This window comes from Syngnathoides biaculeatus, chromosome 14 (genome assembly GCF_019802595.1).
Source record: "Syngnathoides biaculeatus isolate LvHL_M chromosome 14, ASM1980259v1, whole genome shotgun sequence".
NCBI lineage: Eukaryota > Metazoa > Chordata > Actinopteri > Syngnathiformes > Syngnathidae > Syngnathoides > Syngnathoides biaculeatus.
In genome coordinates this window covers 23887876-23909382 of record NC_084653.1, presented here as the reverse complement: position 1 = coordinate 23909382, position 21507 = coordinate 23887876, and the positions used below count along the sequence as shown (strand labels likewise).

The window sequence follows — 21507 nt, the reverse complement described above, 5'->3', positions numbered from 1 at the left end:
ATAAGCGGCAACAGAAAATGGATGGATGCAGTATAGAAGTCCACTGCTGCAAAATGCAACCTTTTGGGAAAAAATGTCAGCTCAGTGGGTAACTGCAGTTTCCTCGTTGTTGCTTCCTAATTATTGCATTTTTGTGGACAAAAATTGTACATGTGCTTATTGCATTGATTAAACACATTTGGACGTAAAATGAGACGAGATCATTATTCATCAAATTTTTGCATGGCGTTATATCATAAATTTACATAGACGCACTGGCAAGCACCGTATAGCACGTAGTAAGTAGTACATGAGCTCCTAGGCGTACAAAAGAATGGCACAATAGTACAGCAGAAAAAAACTTTATTTATTCATTCAACTAAATAAACAAAAATTACATTCTAAATAAATCCCACATTCCAATAAAATTGCAGCAGGAACATATTTACTACGCCACGTAGAAGTGCGCATTCAAGTCGCCTTTGCAGATGTTTGTACAGCCATCGTGTTTTCCTCATATTGTATTGTGTACTTATCGTGCGCACTTTCAATTATAAATGTGGCTTATGATAAGAATGATTAGTAGTCTGTGGATTATGGAAAGATGCACGTTATGGAGTTCGCTGTGATGATTTAGCAGTAAAAGCAACAAAAAGCGGTAACGACGAACACCCGAAAGGTCGTGGGTGCTTTCGCTGAGGTCGGATGACGCTTGAGGGGGCACGCATTGACCCCGGTGCGACCCTTTAACTAGTTCCTGTTATGCAGCACGGCGACCCGCCGCAGCGAGTCGCTTTGGTCCGCGCAGAGGCCGTTCTTGCAGCTCACCTCCTGCCACTGCAGAGAGCCGCGACTGCACGCCACCTGGGGGTCGAAAGAGGTCAAAGGGGGCCCCGTCGCCTGACGAAACGTAACACGGCGGCCCTCACCATGTTGACGATTTCTTCCGACTCCTCGCTTGAGTCCAAGTGAAGGTTGATGACGGTGGTTTCCACCCAGGCGTTATCGGTGTTCCTGACGTCGTCCACGTAACCTTCAAACACCTGAAGGCGTGTCAAACGTGAAAGAAATTGAACGGAAAAGAGAACGTGCGCCTGCGATCTGGACACCTTGACATTTACTTAAAGTGCCACTGTCATGAAATAGTTGATTTTTAGTTTGTTATTAAGGGAAAAAAAACAGAGACCCCAGAGCTCAGTGGTCAGAGCATTGGTTTGGTAAACCAGCGGTCGTGAGTTCGTATCCCGCTGGGGTTGCGTCAGGAAGGGCATCACAAATATGAGCGTTCATCTGAGATGCCGACCCCTGACGGGAGAAGCCGAAAGAAACTTACGATTAATGAAAAAATGGCAGCCGGTACGGACCCGTCTGGTTTTTTTTCCCACCACAAAATATGATTTTGACGTATATGGCTTTTTGTAACTCCCGCTATGAAAATCCTCTCGAGGGATTTGTTTCCGAGAAGAAGCAGGAAGTGACGTACAGGGCAGGAGCGCGCTCAAGCGGTCTCGTCTGTTTATGCTAGTTTTACCCGCTGGAAGGTGGCTCGTTGTTCCTTCGTGTTAGCCAAAGTGCCGGCTCGTTGCATTGCTGGATATTGCTCGAATACTCGGGAGGATGGATTCATTCTTCATACTTTTCCAAAAGACCCGGTTCGTCATGAAAAATGGATTGCACGGGTGCAAAGGACGAGAGCTTCGTGGGTTCCAAATGACAGGTAGGTGTGTATACAACTACTAAAAAAAAAAAAAAAAATAGTTTGAGGGGATCGGGATGTCATCCTGCCAGAATGTAACAAAAGATCTGCGCACTTAAATCAGGGGTGCTAAATGTGTCGACGTACCCGTCGGCGCCAAGCATGGCTTCGGACGAGGGGCACGGCTTTGGGCGGGTTGGCTCATACATACTGTCTGGGAGTCTGTTCTTAGTTCGAAGTGATCCGCACATCATCTAAACGTGGCTCGAAACCGATAGGGTTATATTGCACCGGTCACTTCACTCGATTGTGAGATGTTCTTCCGTATCTGAAGGGGCGTGTCCCATAGTGGGGGCCACGGCGTGTTTTCAATGGCAAATGTCGTGGTGTGACATCACGGGCAGGAGATGCAGCCAATATGGTGACCGCTTGGATGTCGAATGACACTTCCGGAACTTTGCGGATGGATGACGCGCTCTCTGCTCATATTTATTTTTTCGTATAAACAATGAAGTGAATAATGTTATATGTATTTTTCATTTCAATATCTATTTTACAATGTTTATAGGGATGACACTTGGGCTTTAAGAAAGCGTTAAAATATACCTACCAGTATTCCCTCGGCCATTTTTTCATGCAATTTTTCATACAGGCTCCGGCCCAGGGTTCTCATCAGAGCCGACGGGAGACGTTCGACAGATTCGACCGGTCCCTGCAGAGTTAGTGGAAGGGGACGTCATGTGACCTGCTCCGGGGGGGGGATAAAAAGTACTGGAGAGCTGGACTCACCCCAGGTAGAACCGACATCTTTTGCTGCTCGTCTTCAACTGCCAGAAACTCCAAAACGGAGCGCCCGGTGTCCCGAAGGCTAAAGGGTAAAAAAAAAAAAAATCAATCAAATCAAACAAAACTAATATTATATGCAGAAATCAAGATGAATTTCCCCTTATTTGCCTGATCTGGACCCACCGTGTAATCACGAGGTCGACGTGGAGATTTGGACCCGGATGACTGAGTGAGCCTTGGCCTCTGATGCCGGTCCTCCCTCCGGGGTTTCTGGTGTCAAAAAGGCAAACAAATGGATTCTGTCAAGTTTATCATTTTAAGCCGCTGTGACGGTCCGAGCGCTCCCCCGTGCTGAAAAGTCTCCTTGTGATGAATGGGCCTGCGTTGCTAACGGGGGAACTCTGGGTACGTAGCGGACGCTTACTGGGAAATCCCCCGGTCTCATTGTTCCCCTTCTTCTACATACAACCTACGTTATAACCTCACCTTAAAACAAAAATTGCTAAAAAATATGTACACATATGTACGTTCGCCGTGTTCGTCTTTCTGAGACGTCCAAAGCGAACACGAACACTCGCCGAATGGCACACGTTGAAACATGGACGGGGGAGGTTTACAAAACATACGCCCTTGCGCGTTAATCACAAGGAGACTTTTCAGCGCGGGGGAGCGCTCAGACCGTCACACCGGCAAAGTCGCGTCCGCCCATCGGAACGTCATACCTGTAATTGTCCAAAACCTCGGAGTCGGATCTGCTTGGAAGCCAACAAAACGGAATCAAGAAGGTAAAAGACAGCGTTGGTTCATATTCATAAGCAAAATGTCCCTAATCCAAGTACCAGGATGCTGGTTTTAAGACATACTAGAAATAAATAGATGAATAAATAAACATTTATATTGACTGCATAGGTAATTGAACAGTAGTATCTTTATTTCTCTCTCACAGTCTGATCCCCTGGCATCTGTATTCTGGCAGCCAGCATGTGTGTGAAATTCAGGTTTGGCAACCACTGCAATGACTAACAGATCCCTGTAGATGGCGGTGTTGCGTCACTTGGGGTTTAAGATCAGCCGAGCTTTCCGAGCAGATGACATTGGGTAGCAAATTTCGGCTTGCAGTCTTGATTATGAGAGAGCGGCACATACCAACGTGTTCCAAGTTGGAAAAGTACAGCCACCTGTACTGTATAATAAGTATGGTATAAACCAGGGGTGCTCAATGCGTCGATCGCAGGACGGCGTGGCAAAAAAAAAAAAAAAAAACGTCAGCCAATGTTCTCTCAAAACTGCCCGCGTGCGCAGTTGTGCACCGCTGATGCAGTCTCTTCGCAGATATTCTACGTTGCGTGCAAAAAAAAAATTATTATCCAATGCAAAATGAAAGTATAACATACAGCTATTCAGTTTGTGACATTTTGAAATGTGATTTAATGAGTGAGGGATGACATCCAATGGCACAATTCACATACGTACTGTTAAAAAAAAAAAAGAAAAGAAGCCACTGGTTACTTTTAGGTAGCACATGGAACTTTCTCTAACAACGACCACTGCCCCCCCCCCCCACTCGCTCTTAAAGACGTACACTCATATTTCCAAATGTTACAGTACTTATGCAGCCCATCAATGTATTTTATAATGAGAGCGTCCACCACCGCTGCTTCAGTCGGCAGCATAGTCTGGGCAACATAGAGCAGAGACGAGCGAGACATGCTGCTTCTTTTTACTTTCCATATTAATGGAGAAACTAAAAAAAAAAAATAAATGCTGTTGTTTTAATATGCAATGACTGTCCGGAGTACGTGTATAATCGAAAAAAAAAGTGGTTAAATTGGATGAGATTTTCTCTTTTCCGAGTGGGAAAGGTCTGGTCTGAAGCCAAAGTACAAAGTGCAGGATGAAATGGTGTGTCATTTTTAAAATTCCACCTCGGCGCAGCCTGATCCAGGATGAAAGCGCAGCCAATACAGTGCACAAAAGCTGATTCTGTATTTGAAATATAGGAGGCAACATAACTTTAACCTTACTCCATCCCCTCACCCCAGCACCACCACCACTCTTGTCGGTAGCTCGTGAGAGGGTGGCTGCTTGAAAAGTAGATCTTGGGGTAAAAAAAGTCTGGGCACCCCTTGTATAAACAGTATAGATCATTGTAGGCAGCAAACTAATCCTTTTCTGTTGTTGTTTTCTGCTTTTTTTGACCAGAAAACCATTTATGGTGAAACCAAGCAAGGTTCTACGGCTGAGTGCCAAATGATTTTACGAGACGTCAAAGGTTCCACTGTAAGATAACACAGAACATAAAACATACCCATCTGCAATGTCCTCTGATCTATAATAGGGAGGCGTGTATGAGTTGAAGCCGACCTAAAAAAAAAATTAATAAAATAACATTGGGACCGGTGCGGTGTGGGTCTGATGGTGACCAGAAAATGTTAAAATGTCAACTACCTCCCATGGGACCTTCTCCTCGGGTACGGGGAAGCGAGTGACCTTGCTGTTCGGGTAGTGGAACTGTCGGGCTTTGACGTGGAAGCCGTCGGCCTCGTTCGCCGATTCCGAGCTTTCCGGCTGGTCCTTCCCTGTCGAAAGTATCGCTGAGGAAAAAAAAACCAACGAGGAAACGAATGAACGGAAAGCGACGCTACGAAATGGAGAGAAAAGTGAAGAAATTTGGCAGCGGACGGATTGGTTGCTCATCTTTCCCGGCAAGGCCCGTCGACTTCAGAGTCTCCATGATCCACTGCAGGCCTTTGGCGGACTGGACGACCTGCAGATGGGATTCAGTGCGTCATCGTCGTCGAGTTGGGCGTGCTGTATCGAGCGCATATCTGTGCGTAGACGGGGTCAAGACCTGCTCCTCCAATCGGGCCAGACGTTTCACCAAGACGGCAGAACTCGTCTCCTCTTCCCGCTCCAGCCGATCGCTTATCGCGCTGACCCTGACGGAGGAAAACACACTTGAATATTATCAAAAATATGGACGACGGGGAGTCCTAGGGTCAAGACGGTCTCCACCAAAGACGTTTCGACTTTACAACGTCCGTCGCCTGTCGGCCATTTTGTTTGGCTAGTGCTTGTGCGCCGGGAGTATCTTCGCATTTTTCGCTTTCCTTTTTCGACATCATCGCCCCAACGAAGAAAATTGGGTCTTTTAGCAATGGTCATGCAGTCGAAAAGTCCATTACCATGGAAACGAAGCTCAAGATCATAAAAAGTTTGGAGAGAGGAGATACACCAACACCACCGAGGCTTCAGTCGCTCGACCGTGGTGACAATTCGGAAAGACAAAACCCGTATTTTAGCGCAGGTGAAGGGTTCCGGTCCGATCGGGGCAGTAGGGCTGGCTCGTTTGTTGGTTTTAGTTTTTTTTTTCCCCCGCCCCTATAAATTAGTTTGTGCATTTATTCCTTTTGTATTTGGATATTTATTGTCAATAATATGAATCAAATGTTAGCATTTTAGTGAACTAATTTCATTTGGATTCCACTTAATTTAATCATTTATGTATTCAATTGAAGATGAGAATTGTTTTGTTTCTTTTTGACCAACAAAACAAACTATTTTACATTTTTTAAACTGAACCGTTAAAAAGAGATGCTACACGTTCAGAAGTAGAAGAGAATTTCAATCAATGAAGGTGACAAAGTCATTTGATTCGGCACACTTCTGTTGGTGCAAGCAGCGCTGCCTCCGCTTTAAGCTAAAAACATCCATTTATCAATCCGTTTTCTTTGCCGCTTAGCCTCACGAGGGTCGCGGGGAGTGCTGGAGACTATCCCAGCTGTCAACGGGCAGGTGGCGGGGTACACCGTGAACTGGTTGCCAGCCAACTGCAGGGGACGTAGAGACAAAACAACCAATCCGTGGTTGGGGGCCATTTCGTCAGTTGGGATAAGGTCAATGGGGACAAGCGCTAAAGAAAATGGTCGGATGGAATTCAGGATGGCAGATTTTCATACTTTTGCGCCGTGTCCACGATGCATCGCTCCATGGCCCGAGTCTGCTGCTGCTGGGTGGACAGCAGGTAGCGGTCTTTCATCAGGGCCTCCCACGACAGCAGTTCCTCCTCTTCAATGTGAGGAAGCTCAGTCCCTAGAAGATGGCGGTGGCACAGGAGCAATAACTTCGACAGTAGTAAACTTTACTGGTTATCAGATTATCTTCTGGTTCGTAGGGGATGAAGTCACAGACTACTACTTGTGAGATTGTACCATATTCGATTATGCGGCACAAGGAATGAGTCAATCCATTTACTCGTTTTCATTTTAGCGCTCGGCAGGTGATCTGGACCCCTTCCCGCCTGATTTTTAGCACTCGGCAGGTGATCTGGACCCCTTCCCGCCTGATTTTTAGCACTCTGCAGGTGATCTGGACCCCTTCCCGCCTGATTTTTAGCACTCGGCAGGTGATCGAGACCCCTTCCCGCCTGATTTTTAGCAATCGGCAGGTGATCGAGACCCCTTCCCGCCTGATTTTTAGCGCTCAGCAGGTGATCTGGACCCCTTCCCGCCTGATTTTTAGCACTCTGCAGGTGATCTGGACCCCTTCCCGCCTGATTTTTAGCACTCGGCAGGTGATCCAGACTCCTTCCCGCCTGATTTTTAACGCTCGGCAGGTGATCTGGACCCCCTTCCTGCCTGACTTTGGGGGAGCAGTGGAGTAAAATCAAACCTAGACCGGTGCACCAGAAAATCACAGACAACAGTTTACACACAATCACACCTGTGGGCAACTTAGTCTTCACTAAATCCATCCAACCATCCATTTTCTGATGCCGCTTATCCTCACAAGGGTCGCGGGGAGTGTTGGAGCCTATCGCAGCTGTCACCGGGAGGCGGGGTACACCCTGAACTGGTTGGCGGCCAATCACAGGTAACATGGAGACAAACAGCCGCGGTCACAATCACACCTAGGGGCAATTTAGAGTGGCATGTTTTTGGGATGTGGGAGGAAGCCGGAGTGCCCACGCAGGCATGGAAAGAACATGCAAACTCCACACAGGTGGGTCCGGGATTGAACCGGAGACATCAGAACTGAAACTAACGCTTTACCAGCAGATCCACCTTGCTGCCTTTAGTTAAATTCTTTTTTTTTTTTTTTTTTTTACCATAAGCGCATGGCAAATTTTACCTTTACCCCTCAAACGTCTCCAGTTGGTTCAAAATAATGCTGCTCGTCTCTAAACTGGAACAACGAAGAGGTCGCACATTACTCCAATTCTGGGTTCCCTGCACTGGTTGATTGAGCAGTTAAAAATGTAAGGTCTGGTTTTTGTTTTATTCTATAAATGAAACAGAGTTGAGTATCGCAGGGGCGTCACTAAGTTTTACAGACAAGGGGACTTAGCCCCCAGGAGCCAGACATTTCAGAATTTTCAGTGCGTTAGAGGCGCCGCTGTGTAGCGGAAGTCGGAATAACTTTCACTCACTGAACTTTCGTGATTTAAACGGCGGCCTGCAAAGCACCACATTCCTGACGAAGATGTAAAGGTGGCTGAGGATGATGAAGGGCGGAGGGGCGGCGGGGCGGCTGTGGTACTCCTTGATGAGCTCGTATCGTTGGAACTTCCAGATGCGGTCCGAGTTGTCCTGCACTTCTTCGAAGGTGAAGCTGTACCGAGAGAGAAGAGAGGGCGAGTGTCCCGTCTTAAGTTCCCAAAAGCGGGCGAGCTAACGGAAAAAAGGGGAAGGACGTACTTGAAGATGGCGATCAGCAGGTTGAGCAGCAGGATGTTGGCGAAGAGGAGGTAGACGCACAGCATGATGATGGTGAGCCACTCGGGAAAGGCCGGGGTCTGGTTCTCATTCAGCACGGGGCATTTGGGCTTCAGCGGGTCCATTCCGTTCATGGTACAGGAGTTCAAGTCAAATTCTGAATCTGGAACGAGGACATCCACATGGTTCACTGGTGCAAAAAAAAACGTCTAACCAAAATGGAGTCGAGGCTTCTCAAAGAAAAGCCTTCAGGGCCACCTCGGGTTAAACCGGTGCTTCTCAACTGAGAACTGAACTGGTTGCCAACCAATGGCACTCGCTATCACACCTAGGCGCAATTTACAGTCCCCAGTGTGTGCATGTTTTGGGGATGAGGGATGGCACCGGAGTGCCCGGAAAAAAACCTACGCAGGCACGGGGAGGACATGCAAACCCCACACAGGCGGGACCGGAATTCTAACCCCGGTGATCAGAACTGTGACGCCAACACCCTAAAAACAGTTGTCAACCCGTGACTCCATATAGACTCCAATTGCGCGACAAAAACTGTTGGGAGAAATTTGACAGAATACAGATCAAAATCATCTAAGCACACCTTTCTGGACCTTGCTTTATTCCTACCAAATTAGACCCACGGAACCGAATGCGTCCCAAACTTTTCGGGCGCGTTTTCTCACAATCAACGTTGGTGGGGACGTTGCCGAATATGATGAGGTAGGGCTCGTACACGGCGCCCCGGAAAATCCACTCCAGCCGATCGTCGTTGTGGATCAGGATGCCCTGCTTGGCCACGCCGTACGCCACCACCCAAATACTCAGCAGGAACATGAAGAAGAACATGTCCATCATCTAGAAAACGAGACCACGCCGGTGAATTGCTTTTGTTCTCGCTGCTATTTTCAACGAAAGTCCCATCTGGGTCGTCCTACCATCCTCCTGACGATGATGATTTTCGGTCCCAGCGTCCGACTGATGCTGAAGATGGCCATGAGACGCAAGCAGAAGACCACAAAGTCGATGCAGAGGACGATCTTGCCGGCGTAGAACAGCTTGCTCGTCAAACTCGAGGAGACAAAAACGATGACGAGATCACGCGACGGGCCGGGAGACGAGTTTCTTTCACGCGCAGGACACGGCGGCTCACCGGAAAACGAGCCCGACGATGAAGAGGATGATGGATAGAACGTCCAAGATATTCCACAGCTCTCTAATGTACATCCTGGCTTTCTTGTGGAACCCAAAACCGTCGGGGTCATAGAACAGCTTGGGTCGAAAAAGACAAAGTAGAGTGGAAAATCGGTTCTGCATGACCAGGTGAGCCGTTCTACTTTGCTGAAGTTTTAGTTCAAATTCGCTAGCTTTTGTTTACACTTGGACGACATTTTGTTCGTTCAAACCCTTTACCTGCCGGACTTCCTCGCTCACCACGGAGAAGAGCCACACGTACAGCAGAATCTCCGCGTGGGAGGGTGTGGTCTGGAAGTCCATCATCAGGACCACCGCGAAGAGGAACAGGAAGGCAAAGTAGGACACGATATTCCAGTAGAACTTGACTTGCGGCGAGCTGTACAGGCAGGCCAGTCTGGACCAGCAGTTCAGAGACTTCATGGTTGTGAGGTCACTATATAGAGAGGTTATTAAAGGCCATTATCATAATACAATTTTAATAGGATGCTGTTATACTTGCAGATGTTGTACATAAACGCGGACTCACTGGCTTTTAGCTTTAGTTCGGTGTACGCTTCCCGTGACGCTCGCCACTGTCTTGATCGCTTCGCTTTTCTCGTTTTGCTTCTGGATTAGCTCGTCGGGTCTGATAGGAACGAAGAAACATAAATGAGCCACTACCTAGATTTGCTCCGTAAGGAAAACCATATTCGAGAACCCGCCATCCCTCCATTTTCCATCGCACTTGTCCTCATCAGGGTCAGGTGTCTCCCGAGGTACAACCTAAATATTAATGACGCATTCACACCGTTAACCTTCAGTTAACCTAATGCGCTCTTCTGGAATGTGGGAGGAAGACGGAATACCCGCCGAAAACCGACGCAAGCACAGGGAGAACACGCGTCTGCGCACGGGAGCGCCGGAGCTGAGATTTGAGTCCCAGATTCAGAACTGCGAAGAACTACGACTGTCGTTTTGCAGTCCCAAACAAAACATACCCAACAAAAGAGATACGGCTGTCATTGGAGGGAACATTCAAATATGGAAAAATATGTTTAATCATAATTGCAGGCAGGAAACATCCGCTCGCTCGAGTGACGCGACGGTCACCTGTAAATCAGGAAGCCCGTGTAGATAAGAGGGAAGAAGATCATGCAGATCGTCACCCTCCACACGGCGTTGTCCACGGACAGCTCACCGCACCAGATCTCAGTCAGGAGGGCCTGAAAGACACACCCCTACAGGTAAAAAGTGTAAAAAGGTAAAACACAAGGTACACCTCCAAACGCAGTAAATCGTGGAAGCGTCCAAGCTACATTGTTGAGTCTTGCCGTTTAATGCCACCGACGTGTATATCCGTCTTGTATGTTAATGGGTTCAATCCCGGACCCGCCTGTGTGGAGTTTGCATGTTCTCGCCGTGTCTGCGTGGGTTTTCTCCGGGTGGGCACTCCGGTTTCCACCCACATCCCAAAAACATGCGACATTAATTGGACACTCTAAATTGCCCGTAGGTGTGATTATGAGCGCGACTCTTGTTTTTCTCCATCTGCCCTGCGATTGGCTGGCAACCGGTTCAGGCTGTACCCCGCCTCCTGCCCGTTGACAGCTGAGATAGGCTCCAGCACTCCCCGTGACCCTCGTGAGGACAAGCGGCTAAGAAAATGGATGGATGGATGGATGGATGGATTTAACATGGAAGAAGGGATTGTTTGTGTAGAAAATTGGAGAAAAAGACTCTGCTGATAGAATAAAGTGCCGGAACTCTCCGTCCAACCTTTTGAAGCTTCGCGAGGTTGGATACAGTATTTGATATTCATCTAGTGAAGTTGAAATATGACATGTGAATATGTTTTAGTTTTCTTGAGCTTGTTTTGGCATATATAAACATAATGGCTATGCTAACATGCAAGCTAACGTCGCTCATTCGCCAACAAGTAGATTTTAAACTACAGAACTGAAGTGGACATAAAATAATACATATATTGTACATACATATTTGTTAAGAAACTTGTCATTTCACTCATGTATTGATCATGCTCATACTCGTGTATTGATATCAGGTTCTTAATAAAGGGTGGTTGTCTCTACCTGGACACCTGACAGGGCCACGAAGCTTTTACAGTTAGCCTCCAGCGCTAGCCTCAGGCACGTGGTCTTCCCCCAAAATGGCGACACGCGAACCAGCAGCTTCTTAGCTCGCTCTTCTCCGCTGCTGTAACACTGAGTGAAAACGCCTACAACAAAAACACACACAATTCTCGGGAAATTTGTCCCCCGTTGTGTGCGACGTCAACTGTCGTAGATTCGTACCGATGGCGCGCGTCTCGAAGTGATCAGCCAGCTCTCGCATGTCTGCGGCCTCGTCCGCGTCGCTGCCCTCCTGGGCCATCTTCCTCAGGATCTTGCAGGCGGCCAGCGCGGCGGACATGCAGTCCGTACACTGTGAAAGTACACACTCTGAAATGCGATATACAAACGCAATACGAGACCCCTGCCGCGCCGGTTCCGGTTCCGCTTGTGATTTTGCTGACCTGTTCCCAGGCGATTTCAGATAGCTCCCTGTTTTTCTGGAGAACGGCCCAAAGAAAAAGGTCTCTGGCTGGATCTCTCTGGGCCTCGGTGAGGTCCACCCTGAGCGGAGCTTGGGAACCAGACAAATTTCTCGACAACTAGAAGGGCAGTGGAGGGAATTAAGCAATGCACTTTCCACTTTATTATTTAAAGTCATAATTTTAATCCTCTCAATGACGTACTTTGCTTCGATTTGTTATCTATAGTGTTAAAATTACTGTTTTTGTTGTACTGTGCCGTAGATGTGTCAGATGAATTTAAAGTGGAGGTGGGACTGCATCAGGGATCCGCCCTGAGCCCCTTCCTGTTTGCGGTAGTAATGAATAGGCTGACAGATGAGGTTAGACTGGATTCCCCTCGGACCATGATGTTTGCAGATGATATTGTGATCTCCAGTGAAAGCAGGGAGCAGGCGGAGGAACAATTAGAAAGACGGAGGCACGCAGTGGAAAGGAGAGGAATGAAGGGAGAAGAGATGGCGAGGGTGGACGACTTCAAATACTTGGGGTCAACAATACAGAGCAATGGAGCGTGTGGCAAGGAAGTGAAGAAACGGGTCCAAACGGGGAGGAACAGTTGGCGGAAGGTGTCTGGTGTTCTATGTGACAGATGAGGATGAAGGGCAAAGTTTATAAAACAGTGGTGAGGCCGGCCATGATGTACGGATTAGAGATGGTGGCACTGAAGCAGAACTGGAGGTGGCAGAAATGAAGAAGTTGACCTTCTGGTTGGATAGGATTAGAAATGAGCTCATAAGAGGAACGGCCAAAGTTGGATGTTTTGGAGACAAGGTTCGAGAGAGCAGACTTTGATGGTTTAGACATGTCCAGAGGTGAGAGAGTGAGGAAATTGGTAGGAGGATAGTAAGGATGGAGCTACCAGGGAAGAGAGCGAGAGGAAGACCAAAGAAAAGATTGATGGATGTGGTGAGGGAGGACACGAAGACTGTGGGTGTATTTGTGAGGAAGATGCACGAGATAGGCTTAGATGGCAAAAGATGACACGCTGTGGCGACCCCTAATCGGGACAAGCCAAAAGAAAAAGAAGAAGATTGTTAAAATTACGACAACAATTTCAGGTAATTTATCCAAATTTATCTAAGAAGTGCGTATCAAACTTGCAGCCATTTGTATTGATCACTTCCCAAAAAGTATTTATAGACTGATTTCGAGACTTCAAAAAGCAGGAGTGCCTGGAGAAAACCCAAGCAAGCACAGTGAGAAACTCCAAAAACTCCAAACAGGAGTTCATATTCAAACCCAGAACCTTTTAACTGTGAGGCAGATGTGTAAACCACTACCTTAACGTAAATGAAATGTCAAAGCAAACTAAAGGCAGGTACAAATGGAATGAGTGTAGAAATGCAGATCAGTTTTTTTTTTTTTTTTTTCAATATGCAGGATTATTTGAACTAGATTGATTGTTATGCTTGTATTATACACGGGTGTACAGAACTGAACTGCATTCTTCTTGACAAAGTGTCAAAACTAAGCATATTGAGGCAGATTTTAATCATGGAAATTTGTACCACATCTGAGGTTTGAAAATGTGACGAGTTGGAAATGCCGTCGCCATTTCAAATAAAACAACGCTAGACGATGGATTGAGTGTCTCACCGACGCCGCGTCCTCCATATTGAAATGGTACGTCGTGGTGGGCGGCGGGTAGATGGGCCGGGTGAAGCTACCCAAGAGGTGGCGCACTTCTTCCGACACGTGACTCAAGGAGATGCCCTCGGTCTGCGCCGAGTGCACCCGGTTCCTGACGGCGAACACCTTCCTCCTCCGGAAGCAGGACGCGTGGACGCGCTTGGCCAGTTTGCGCAGGAAGAAGCAGTTGGGCAGCTGCTTGTAGAGCTCGCACAGAGTGTCCTCGCTCTGGAGAAACTCCCTCAGACTCACGCCGTTCTCCAGCAGGAGGCTCACAAACCGGGGCTTGTTGCTGGCCAGCGCAGAGAACATAGCCCAGTGGAGGTCACTGGACTGGAACATGGGGAAAATATTGAGCACGGTGCAATACTTTCATCCTTGATTATTGCAGACATTTACATGTTAGAATCAAACCGTTCACTGCCATTGACGTGTATATTCGTCATGTATGTTTTTAATGGAGAGAGTTGTGGAAGAGGGTCTCGCCCAGCTTGTCTGGGAACTTCCAGTTTGTAAAACAACTGTCATGACTAACATGAATTGTTTATTTTCCACTTTGGTCAATCCATGCGTCATGGTCCTGCCGCTCCCTGTCCTGGCCGTGCCGGTCCCTGGTGCGGCACGCACCTGCCGCAATCAGCGGAGGCACACTCCTGTTCCTCGTCACAAGTAATTCCGACCCACACGTACTGTACAGGGCCACGCGTACGGTCTGGCCTTTGCCAGATCGTTGTCTCACGTCATGTTCCCGCAACTCCCTGTTCGTGTTCCTGTTCTCTCGGGCACCGACCCCCGCCTTCCTCCTGACCTGCCTCTTACGCCTGCCGATTCTATTACTGCCGCTCCCGTGGACTGCCTGCCGGTACTTTGACATTGGATCCCTAACCCCGTACCATGTTCTACTGCTTATTACCGAAGAACAGAAAAAAACTATAAACTTTTCATTCTGGTGAAAGAAGAGAGAATAATAGTCTTTCTTTTGGTAGGCTTGCTGCTTCTCTTGTCACGGAAGACAATATTCTGTCGGTTTTGACAGATCAGTCGTGATGTCCCGGAACTGCTCGCAACATGGAGAACTCTGCTTTGACAACAGCTAGCGGCGAATGAGTTAAGAGGGCTACGACAATTGGGACACGAGGATATAACAATCCATCCATAGGGGCTGACGAGGGGGCTTAATTTGAGCTGACTCCGCAAAGGCTCATTGGTCAAATGTCAGATGTGATTATCGTGAGCGATTAACCTTGTGGCGTTAGGTGTGTTAAGAGTTTTTTTTTGCTCCCTAATACCTTCGATAAAGGTTTCATGATAGTGACAATCGGAACGTAAATCCATACAAATGGCCTCGTCGCCCGTTGCGCGTTTCAGGCCGTCTCACCTTCCACTGGCTCTCGTCGGTGAAGATCTCCGTGGCGGCTATGTCCACTCTGTTCCAGACGATAGCCAGCTCCAGCTGCCTCCGCCATCCCTCCATGACCTGAGATGAGCTGACCCTCGAAGCTGAGAAGCGTGACGGGACACAAATGAGAAAACCTCCTCATCGGGAACTCTGTGTTACTAATTTGGGCCTGCGATGCAACTTCAATATGCGTTTTATATTTCACGTATCGTACTTAAATGTACTGTTCTGTACTGTGCTTCTGACCTGAAAAAAATATTTAAAACAATGTATGAATTTTTTCAATACAGAACAATCAATATCAATCAAGAAAATGGAAAGAAAAATTTAACAAGTAATTTAATTGAATTGCCAAATGAATGTGCCTTAACAACTTCGTTAATTGTACTCTCCATCCATCCATTTTCTTTTGCCGCTTATCCTCACGAGGGTCGCGGGGAGTGCCTATCCCAGCTATCATCAGGTAGGAGGTGGGATACACCCTGCACTCGTCACCAGACAAGCAACCAATCACACTCACAATCACACCGAGGGGCAATTTAGCATGTCCAATTAATGGTGCATGTTTTTGGGAGGTGGGAGGAAACCGGAGTGCCATCCATCCATTTTCTTCGCCGCTTATCCTCACGAGGGTCGTGGGGAGTGCTGGAGCCTATCTCAGCTGTCAACGGGCAGGAGGCGGGGTACAGCCTGAACTGGTTCCCAGCCAATCGCAGGGCACATGGAGAAAAACAAGAGTCGCGCTCATAATCACACCTACGGGCAATTTAGAGTGTCCAATTAATGTCGCATGTTTTTGGGATGTGGGTGGAAACCGGAGTGCCCACCCGGAGAAAACCCACGCAGACACGGCGAGAACACGCAAACTCCACACAGGCGGGGGCGGGATTGAACCCAGGACCCCAGAACTGTGAGGCCAACGATTTACCAGCTGATCCACCGTTCCACATACACACAGCGTAGCGCATCAACTGCAACCTCCAACGGGGTAAAAATGTTTTATCATCTCTATCTCTCTATTATACTAAATAAGATTAACATCCTATTAATTCAGCTTTCAAATCTGTTTAAAACAATTATTATTATGGACATAAAAATGCCCCAAAACATCCCAGAAACGCTCTCTCCCGGGCTGTTTTGATAATGAGGTTCTGGTGCCAGTCAATTGCTGAGAAGCAGCGCCCAAGCACCCAGTTGCGAGGCAAAGTCAGCACAAAAAGTCTGCCAGGAAGTTGTTTTCGCGATATCAGCGGCGGTCGGAGATGGAAACCATTTGGAAGGATGCGGAACCATCTAAAAGCATTCCGAGTACTCGTTTACCTTTAAAGAGCGCTTGTAAAATGGCCACATCGACGTCTCCGTGACTGTCTCCGCCTCCTCTGAACACCGTCAGCAGGTGAGACATCCTGATGATGTCCTGAATCTGGCGCAGGAATCGGACGCGCAAGCAGACCAAAATAAAGAAGAGGAATACAAGGCGATTGCGTTCGCTCACCTTTTTGGTCCACTCGATGATCTTGAGGTCGGCGAAGTTGTCGTACTCCAGGCTGAGGAACTTCTTGAGCAGCCGGTGGATGAGACCGATGGTGACCTGGCTCACGGGGAGTCCCGCCGCGTGGGCGATCACGTCGGCCATTCTCCCGGAGCCCTCCAACACGACGCACGGCGTGTCGTTGAGCATGGCCGTGTAGATGGTCTGGGAAGAGGACGGGCGCCAGACAGTCCGAAAGGGAAAGCGGACCAAGGAGGCGGCGGTAGGGGGATGAGGACCCAAGGGAGGACTCACATTGAGAGTGCCTGCTCCTCCGTCCAGAACCACACACACCACAGGGATGCTAACTCCCACCGCTGGCAAGATAAATGTAACAACAACAACAAAAACAGCTACCAACACAGATTTCAAAATACATCACACAGAATGTAGAAGTGAAAAAAAAAATATGGAGTGCGTCTTTGTGTTACAACAACCAGAGCACAAAGTCTGTTCCGCAGAGTTCGTATCGCTAACGTCGTCGGGATTTTCGTCGTGCAACTTTCGTAAACGCCAACATCCAGATTCCCGAGCACGACTTTTGCCAAACTTTGGAAATGTCTATATAGCTAATTTTTTTTTTTTTTTAACACGACTTTTAGCGCGACTTTTGCGTGGTAACTTCCACAATGCAACGTTCATATCTCAAATTTCACACTGCGATATATTTACTTAGTAACGTTTGCGTCACGATGTTCGCACGGAAGTGTACGCCATTTGCGTCCTTGTGTCGGAACTTTAGCGTTAGCTTGCGGCCACGCTACCCTGAGAACGCCCGATTTCGTCAGATCTCGGAAGCTAAGCGGGTTTGGCCCAGGTTAGTACTTGGACGGGAGACCAACCCGGGAATACCAGGAGCTGTAAACTTCTCTCCCCGGCTAAACTGCAGAGGGGTTGCGTCAGGAAGGGCATCCGGCGTGAAACCGGGGCAAACAAATATGCGTTCATCTGAGATGACACGCTAACGGGACAAGCCGAAAGGAAAAGAAGAAGAAGATCGGAACTTCAGCTTTGCAATTTTCATATTGCTCCGTTCGCGTCGCCAGGTTCTCGCAGAACTTTGGAACGTTAACTCGTACGGCGCTTCTGGTATGTCAACTGCGAGTTTTGCAGTTTTTGTATCGCCACCTTCATATCACAACTTAACGTATTTCAAAATCTACAGCGCAGTGTCACTAGCATCTAAGTCCGTATTGCAACATCGTCAGCATCTCAGCGAGAGCGCACATTTCATATTGTAACGTTTTTGTTTGTTTGAGATTCGGGTTCATATTTGGGTGAAGGGTGCGGCATCTCCATATCACGTAACCGCAGCTGTCACTTTAACCTTTATTTCCCAGAGTCTTTCCGGAGATGCACTTCTCCAGACGACTCCTCAGATCGATCTCGACACCGTACCGGCCGTGGGTGCCGTCGTCTACCAACAGGAAGTGGGTGTGGTTGTTGTCAAGGCAGGGCAGGCGACCCTTGACCTCCATCGGGTAATGAGCGGGGAAACAACCCTGAGGAGAAACGCGGGTGTTTAGACGGCGCGCCATGCCCGCGGATCCGCCGAAGTGGCGTTCGTGGTACCTGTGAATGCACCAGAACCTCCTTGTTGTGAATGACTCCCCACGTCGCCAGTCCAATGGTCACGATCTGGCCCTGCATGGAGCTGCTCAGGGAGTAATCCCTCACCGCCTGCCCGACGTGCTTCATGACGCCAGTGTTGGTTCCCCCCGTGATGATCCACGCACCTAAAACGAAGGCAGCGCGCCGTCCTTTGTCACGTCCCCACAAAACTCATCGGTACTGGGCTCACTCGAAGTGTAAATCGCAGTCGCTTGCGTCGTAGTTGCTTGCCGGCACCTGTTGTCTGGGCCACTTTGATGAGACCTCTTTGGAAAACGTTCTTGAGGCGGGTCTTCAGGTAGAAGTTCTTGGCTCCGCCGGTGACCGAGATCAGAAGGTTGGGTGGAGGGACTTTCCATTGCTCGGTCATCAGTTGGTACAGCACCTCAGGACTGGTGTCTGTGGACACTCGGGCGTACTGACCATCAAGAACCGAACATACAACACACTTTACTCAGTCTTTATTGACGGACTAGTACAAATCCTCGAAGAATCTTTAGAGAATTCATGACGTGGTCGATATTTTGGGCATGTGAAACCCTTTGAGACCCTTTAAGGGCTGCATAAATAATCTTAATTCAATTTTTTTTTTTTTCGTGTTTTACCGACAAAGATATCTCACAATACGCCTCGGATTTGTTTCTTTTCACCTTGGTCGTCGTCTGTCTCAACCCCCCAAAGTTGATCTCCCCGAAAGCATCCGTGGGGACTTCACGGACGTGGGTGTTCGGGTCCCAGGTCCCGCCGCTCTGGTCCTCCGTCGGGACGGCGTCGGCCACGTGCTCGGTCTTGGAGTAGCCGCACATGCACACGTCCTCTCTGTGGTACAAGCGGAGTTAAATTACAGCGGTGCCTTGAGATTCCTTTTTTTTAGGGTACAAGCTGTTGTGCGGCCATTTTGTTTTGCTTTGACTTGGAAACATACGCTTACGCGTACGAGTGCTGACTTGTGCCAGGTGACTCAACTCACTTCACAACAAGCAGCACTTCGACGTGTACAATTAATACACAACAGGTCAAAACAAAGTTTCAAGTTGTTTATTGCCACTCCCAGCGAAAGTCTAGTGTCAAACTAAACATGAAACAAAGTAAATGGCGAGTTATTACACATATATTAAACGGCCACACAACTTGGCTTTTGGAATACGTCTTAATATTAACACATAATAGCAAACTATTAATGGGCTCACCAATAACCAATGGAAAATTGAAGTAACACACACGAACAGACAAAATTCGCAACCATGTTCTTTATCTTCTGCAAAGAACAACTAATATTACTGCCGCACTGAAGAGCAGAGAGAGGAGCTGTCTCCACGTACACAACAGGTAACAAAATAGTAAATGCTTTCTTTTTTTCTGGAGGCTGGCACAGATTCAGGGCATTTCCATTCATTTCATCGGGCCAGGGGTCATCAACGTCATGCCCGCGGACGCACGGTAGCCCGCGAGGACCACTTAAAGTGCCCGCGAGGCGTGTTCTAAAAATAGCACATCACCAATTGTAAGGACTATGATTATTAATTGTGCTTTGAATTTTGAATCTGACTTGCTTACGTTCATGAAATTTAAAATATAATGTATAGCATAAAGTCTTTATATATGTGTAAAGTGCAAGGAGTTCTGTTATTTTGGAAGTTTGCCGCAAACAGGTCACGTAGCACCTTCATACGATCGGTGCTCACGAAGTAGCCCTCAGCCTCAAAAAGGTTGGTGACCCCCTGCACGGGGCAAAGATTCATTCATTCATTGGGCAAAGTTTTGAGTTCCGAACTCATTCCCCTTACCTGGCACCTTTCTCAAAGAAGCAACACTCTTTCTTGCGGATGTTCTGTCGTATCCAGTTGACGTGCTGGAAAGTGGGCGACAAAGAAATCACTTTCAGGGCCGTCCCGGCGCTCAAGGTCAGATTTTGAATCAGCTGAGACCCTCCCGACTCCCCCATGGCGTCGGAAGCGAGCTCGGCTACGAGTGATAGCAATGACGCTCCAACGGTTCCCCGAGTCCGGCCCGTTTGTGCTGTCTCATCGCTCTCCGGCTGTGATGTCAGAGCTGAGACGGCTGCCAGGCCTCCCATTTACTGAAAGTCGGATGTCAGGGTGGATCAATACATTACATTACTGGTGGCGGATTAATTGCAGTGTTGTAACAAGGAGGGGGGGGGGAGGCCGGATCGCTTTGAAACCATAAAACGGTTTCATATTGCATTAAAAGAACTGATCAAATTTATCTTCAGTGTTCAGTATAGCAGCCTAAACACACTTTTTCCTGTTCCAATACTTTTGACTGACAGTACAGTATTACAGCGCAACCTCGATTCTCGACAATTCGTTCCAGAAGGCGAATCGAGAAGTGATTTGTTCAAAAACCAAATCAATATTTCCCATGACAGTTAATGGAAAACGAAGCAATGCGTTCCGAGCGTAAAAAAAAAAAATACCCTTTTAAAAGCATTTTTTTAGGTTTTCCTGATCATAAACTGCATAAAAGAAAGACATGTATAGTCTAAATACTTTATGTAATAAAATGATTGAAGAAATGTATTTATTTTTTGCTTTTAATGGGCCGTGTGAACTCAATTTAATTTTTGTATTGCATTTTTTAAGTGAGGGAAAAATAGCATTCTGTAATAATATACTTGATAAAGCAGAGTAATGGAATAATCAATGGTATAATTGAAGAGTTTTTGTCACATTTTCCTCTTCAATGCACATTGTGCTGCTCATCCTGGTGTGTGCACCCTGGCCACCTGGAGGCGCTGCAAGAAAGATACAGATATACTGCAACTCCGTATGATGATAATATGAGCCGCTCCCCACAGAGGATAAAGAATATATGCATGCGATTATTGTTGTATTATTTGTCAACATGTTACTGTTTGTATTCAGATTTTCAGGGTTTCTTGGAAAACCTTCTTTCCCTGTCAGGGGTACCTGGACCCAAAAATTTGGAGGACCTCTGACTGAATGCAAGTTGGGAAGCGAAAGCGTGCAGACACTCACATTTTTCAGACAAACAATCGCTCGGTTGAGCCGACACCCCTTCTTCCGGTGCCGCTCCATCCCGCCAATACTTTCCTCCTTCTTTGCTTTAGCAGACGATGAGATATGGTTGAGGACTTCATTCGGTATACCTTCACAATAAAAATACAATTTCAAAAATACATCCAATAAAAGAGCTGTATTTTGACATTCTTGACAACTTTGACTTACCTTCAGAGCTTCATTTTTTCCCCCAAGATTGACGACAGCAACCAACATGGCGTGTGTTACGCCGCTTGGAAAAAAAAAAAAAAAAAAACATAACACACAGGTGCAATGTTTCATTTTCATCTCCAGGCATCACAGTCTGTTGCCAGGCAACGGGCACTCAATACCCAGGAAGAGATTTACGCATTGTGTT

General features: G+C 47.5%; 1 protein-coding gene and 1 pseudogene across 3 annotated transcripts; one reads left to right on the top strand and one right to left on the bottom strand.

The window, feature by feature from the left end:
- Positions 1 to 331: 331 nt before the first annotated feature.
- Positions 332 to 21237, bottom strand: trpm2 (transient receptor potential cation channel, subfamily M, member 2). 3 transcript variants are annotated; one of them, XM_061842294.1, is made up of 33 exons: positions 21108 to 21229; positions 19893 to 19957; positions 18756 to 18924; positions 18343 to 18523; positions 18067 to 18230; positions 17822 to 17996; positions 16750 to 16811; positions 16459 to 16659; positions 16284 to 16386; positions 14943 to 15064; positions 13532 to 13897; positions 11876 to 12013; positions 11655 to 11784; positions 11433 to 11578; positions 10453 to 10565; positions 9890 to 9988; positions 9580 to 9796; positions 9320 to 9438; positions 9105 to 9237; positions 8853 to 9024; positions 8158 to 8338; positions 7890 to 8071; positions 6421 to 6553; positions 5313 to 5400; positions 5144 to 5228; positions 4910 to 5055; positions 4770 to 4825; positions 3184 to 3213; positions 2645 to 2731; positions 2465 to 2543; positions 2286 to 2387; positions 909 to 1022; positions 332 to 843 (listed from the first exon to the last, which is right to left on the bottom strand). In XM_061842294.1, the coding sequence occupies exons 1-33, from the start codon at positions 21165 to 21167 to the stop codon at positions 730 to 732; spliced, it is 4332 nt and encodes a 1443-aa protein (XP_061698278.1). In that variant the 5' UTR covers positions 21168 to 21229; the 3' UTR covers positions 332 to 729. The 3 variants fall into 3 exon arrangements, 2 of the variants coding, with proteins under 2 accessions (XP_061698278.1, XP_061698277.1); XM_061842293.1 differs by having other exon boundaries at positions 3184 to 3216; positions 10453 to 10580; positions 21108 to 21226; XR_009798207.1 differs by lacking the exons at positions 332 to 843; positions 909 to 1022; positions 2286 to 2387 and having other exon boundaries at positions 2522 to 2543; positions 4910 to 5228; positions 10453 to 10580; positions 21108 to 21237.
- LOC133512793 (5S ribosomal RNA) lies at positions 17242 to 17361 on the top strand (annotated as a pseudogene).
- Positions 21238 to 21507: the final 270 nt, after the last annotated feature.

Coding starts and splice junctions, on each gene's coding strand:
- trpm2 (XM_061842293.1), bottom strand. CDS start 21,167: ATGGAGCGGCACCGGAAGAAGGGGTGTCGGCTCAACCGAGCGATTGTT. Junction 15,065..16,283: donor TTTACAAGCGCTCTTTAAAG/GTAAACGAGTAC, acceptor CACGCTTCTCAG/CTTCGAGGGTCAGCTCATCT. Junction 9,797..9,889: donor CGAACTAAAGCTAAAAGCCA/GTGAGTCCGCGT, acceptor CTCTCTATATAG/TGACCTCACAACCATGAAGT.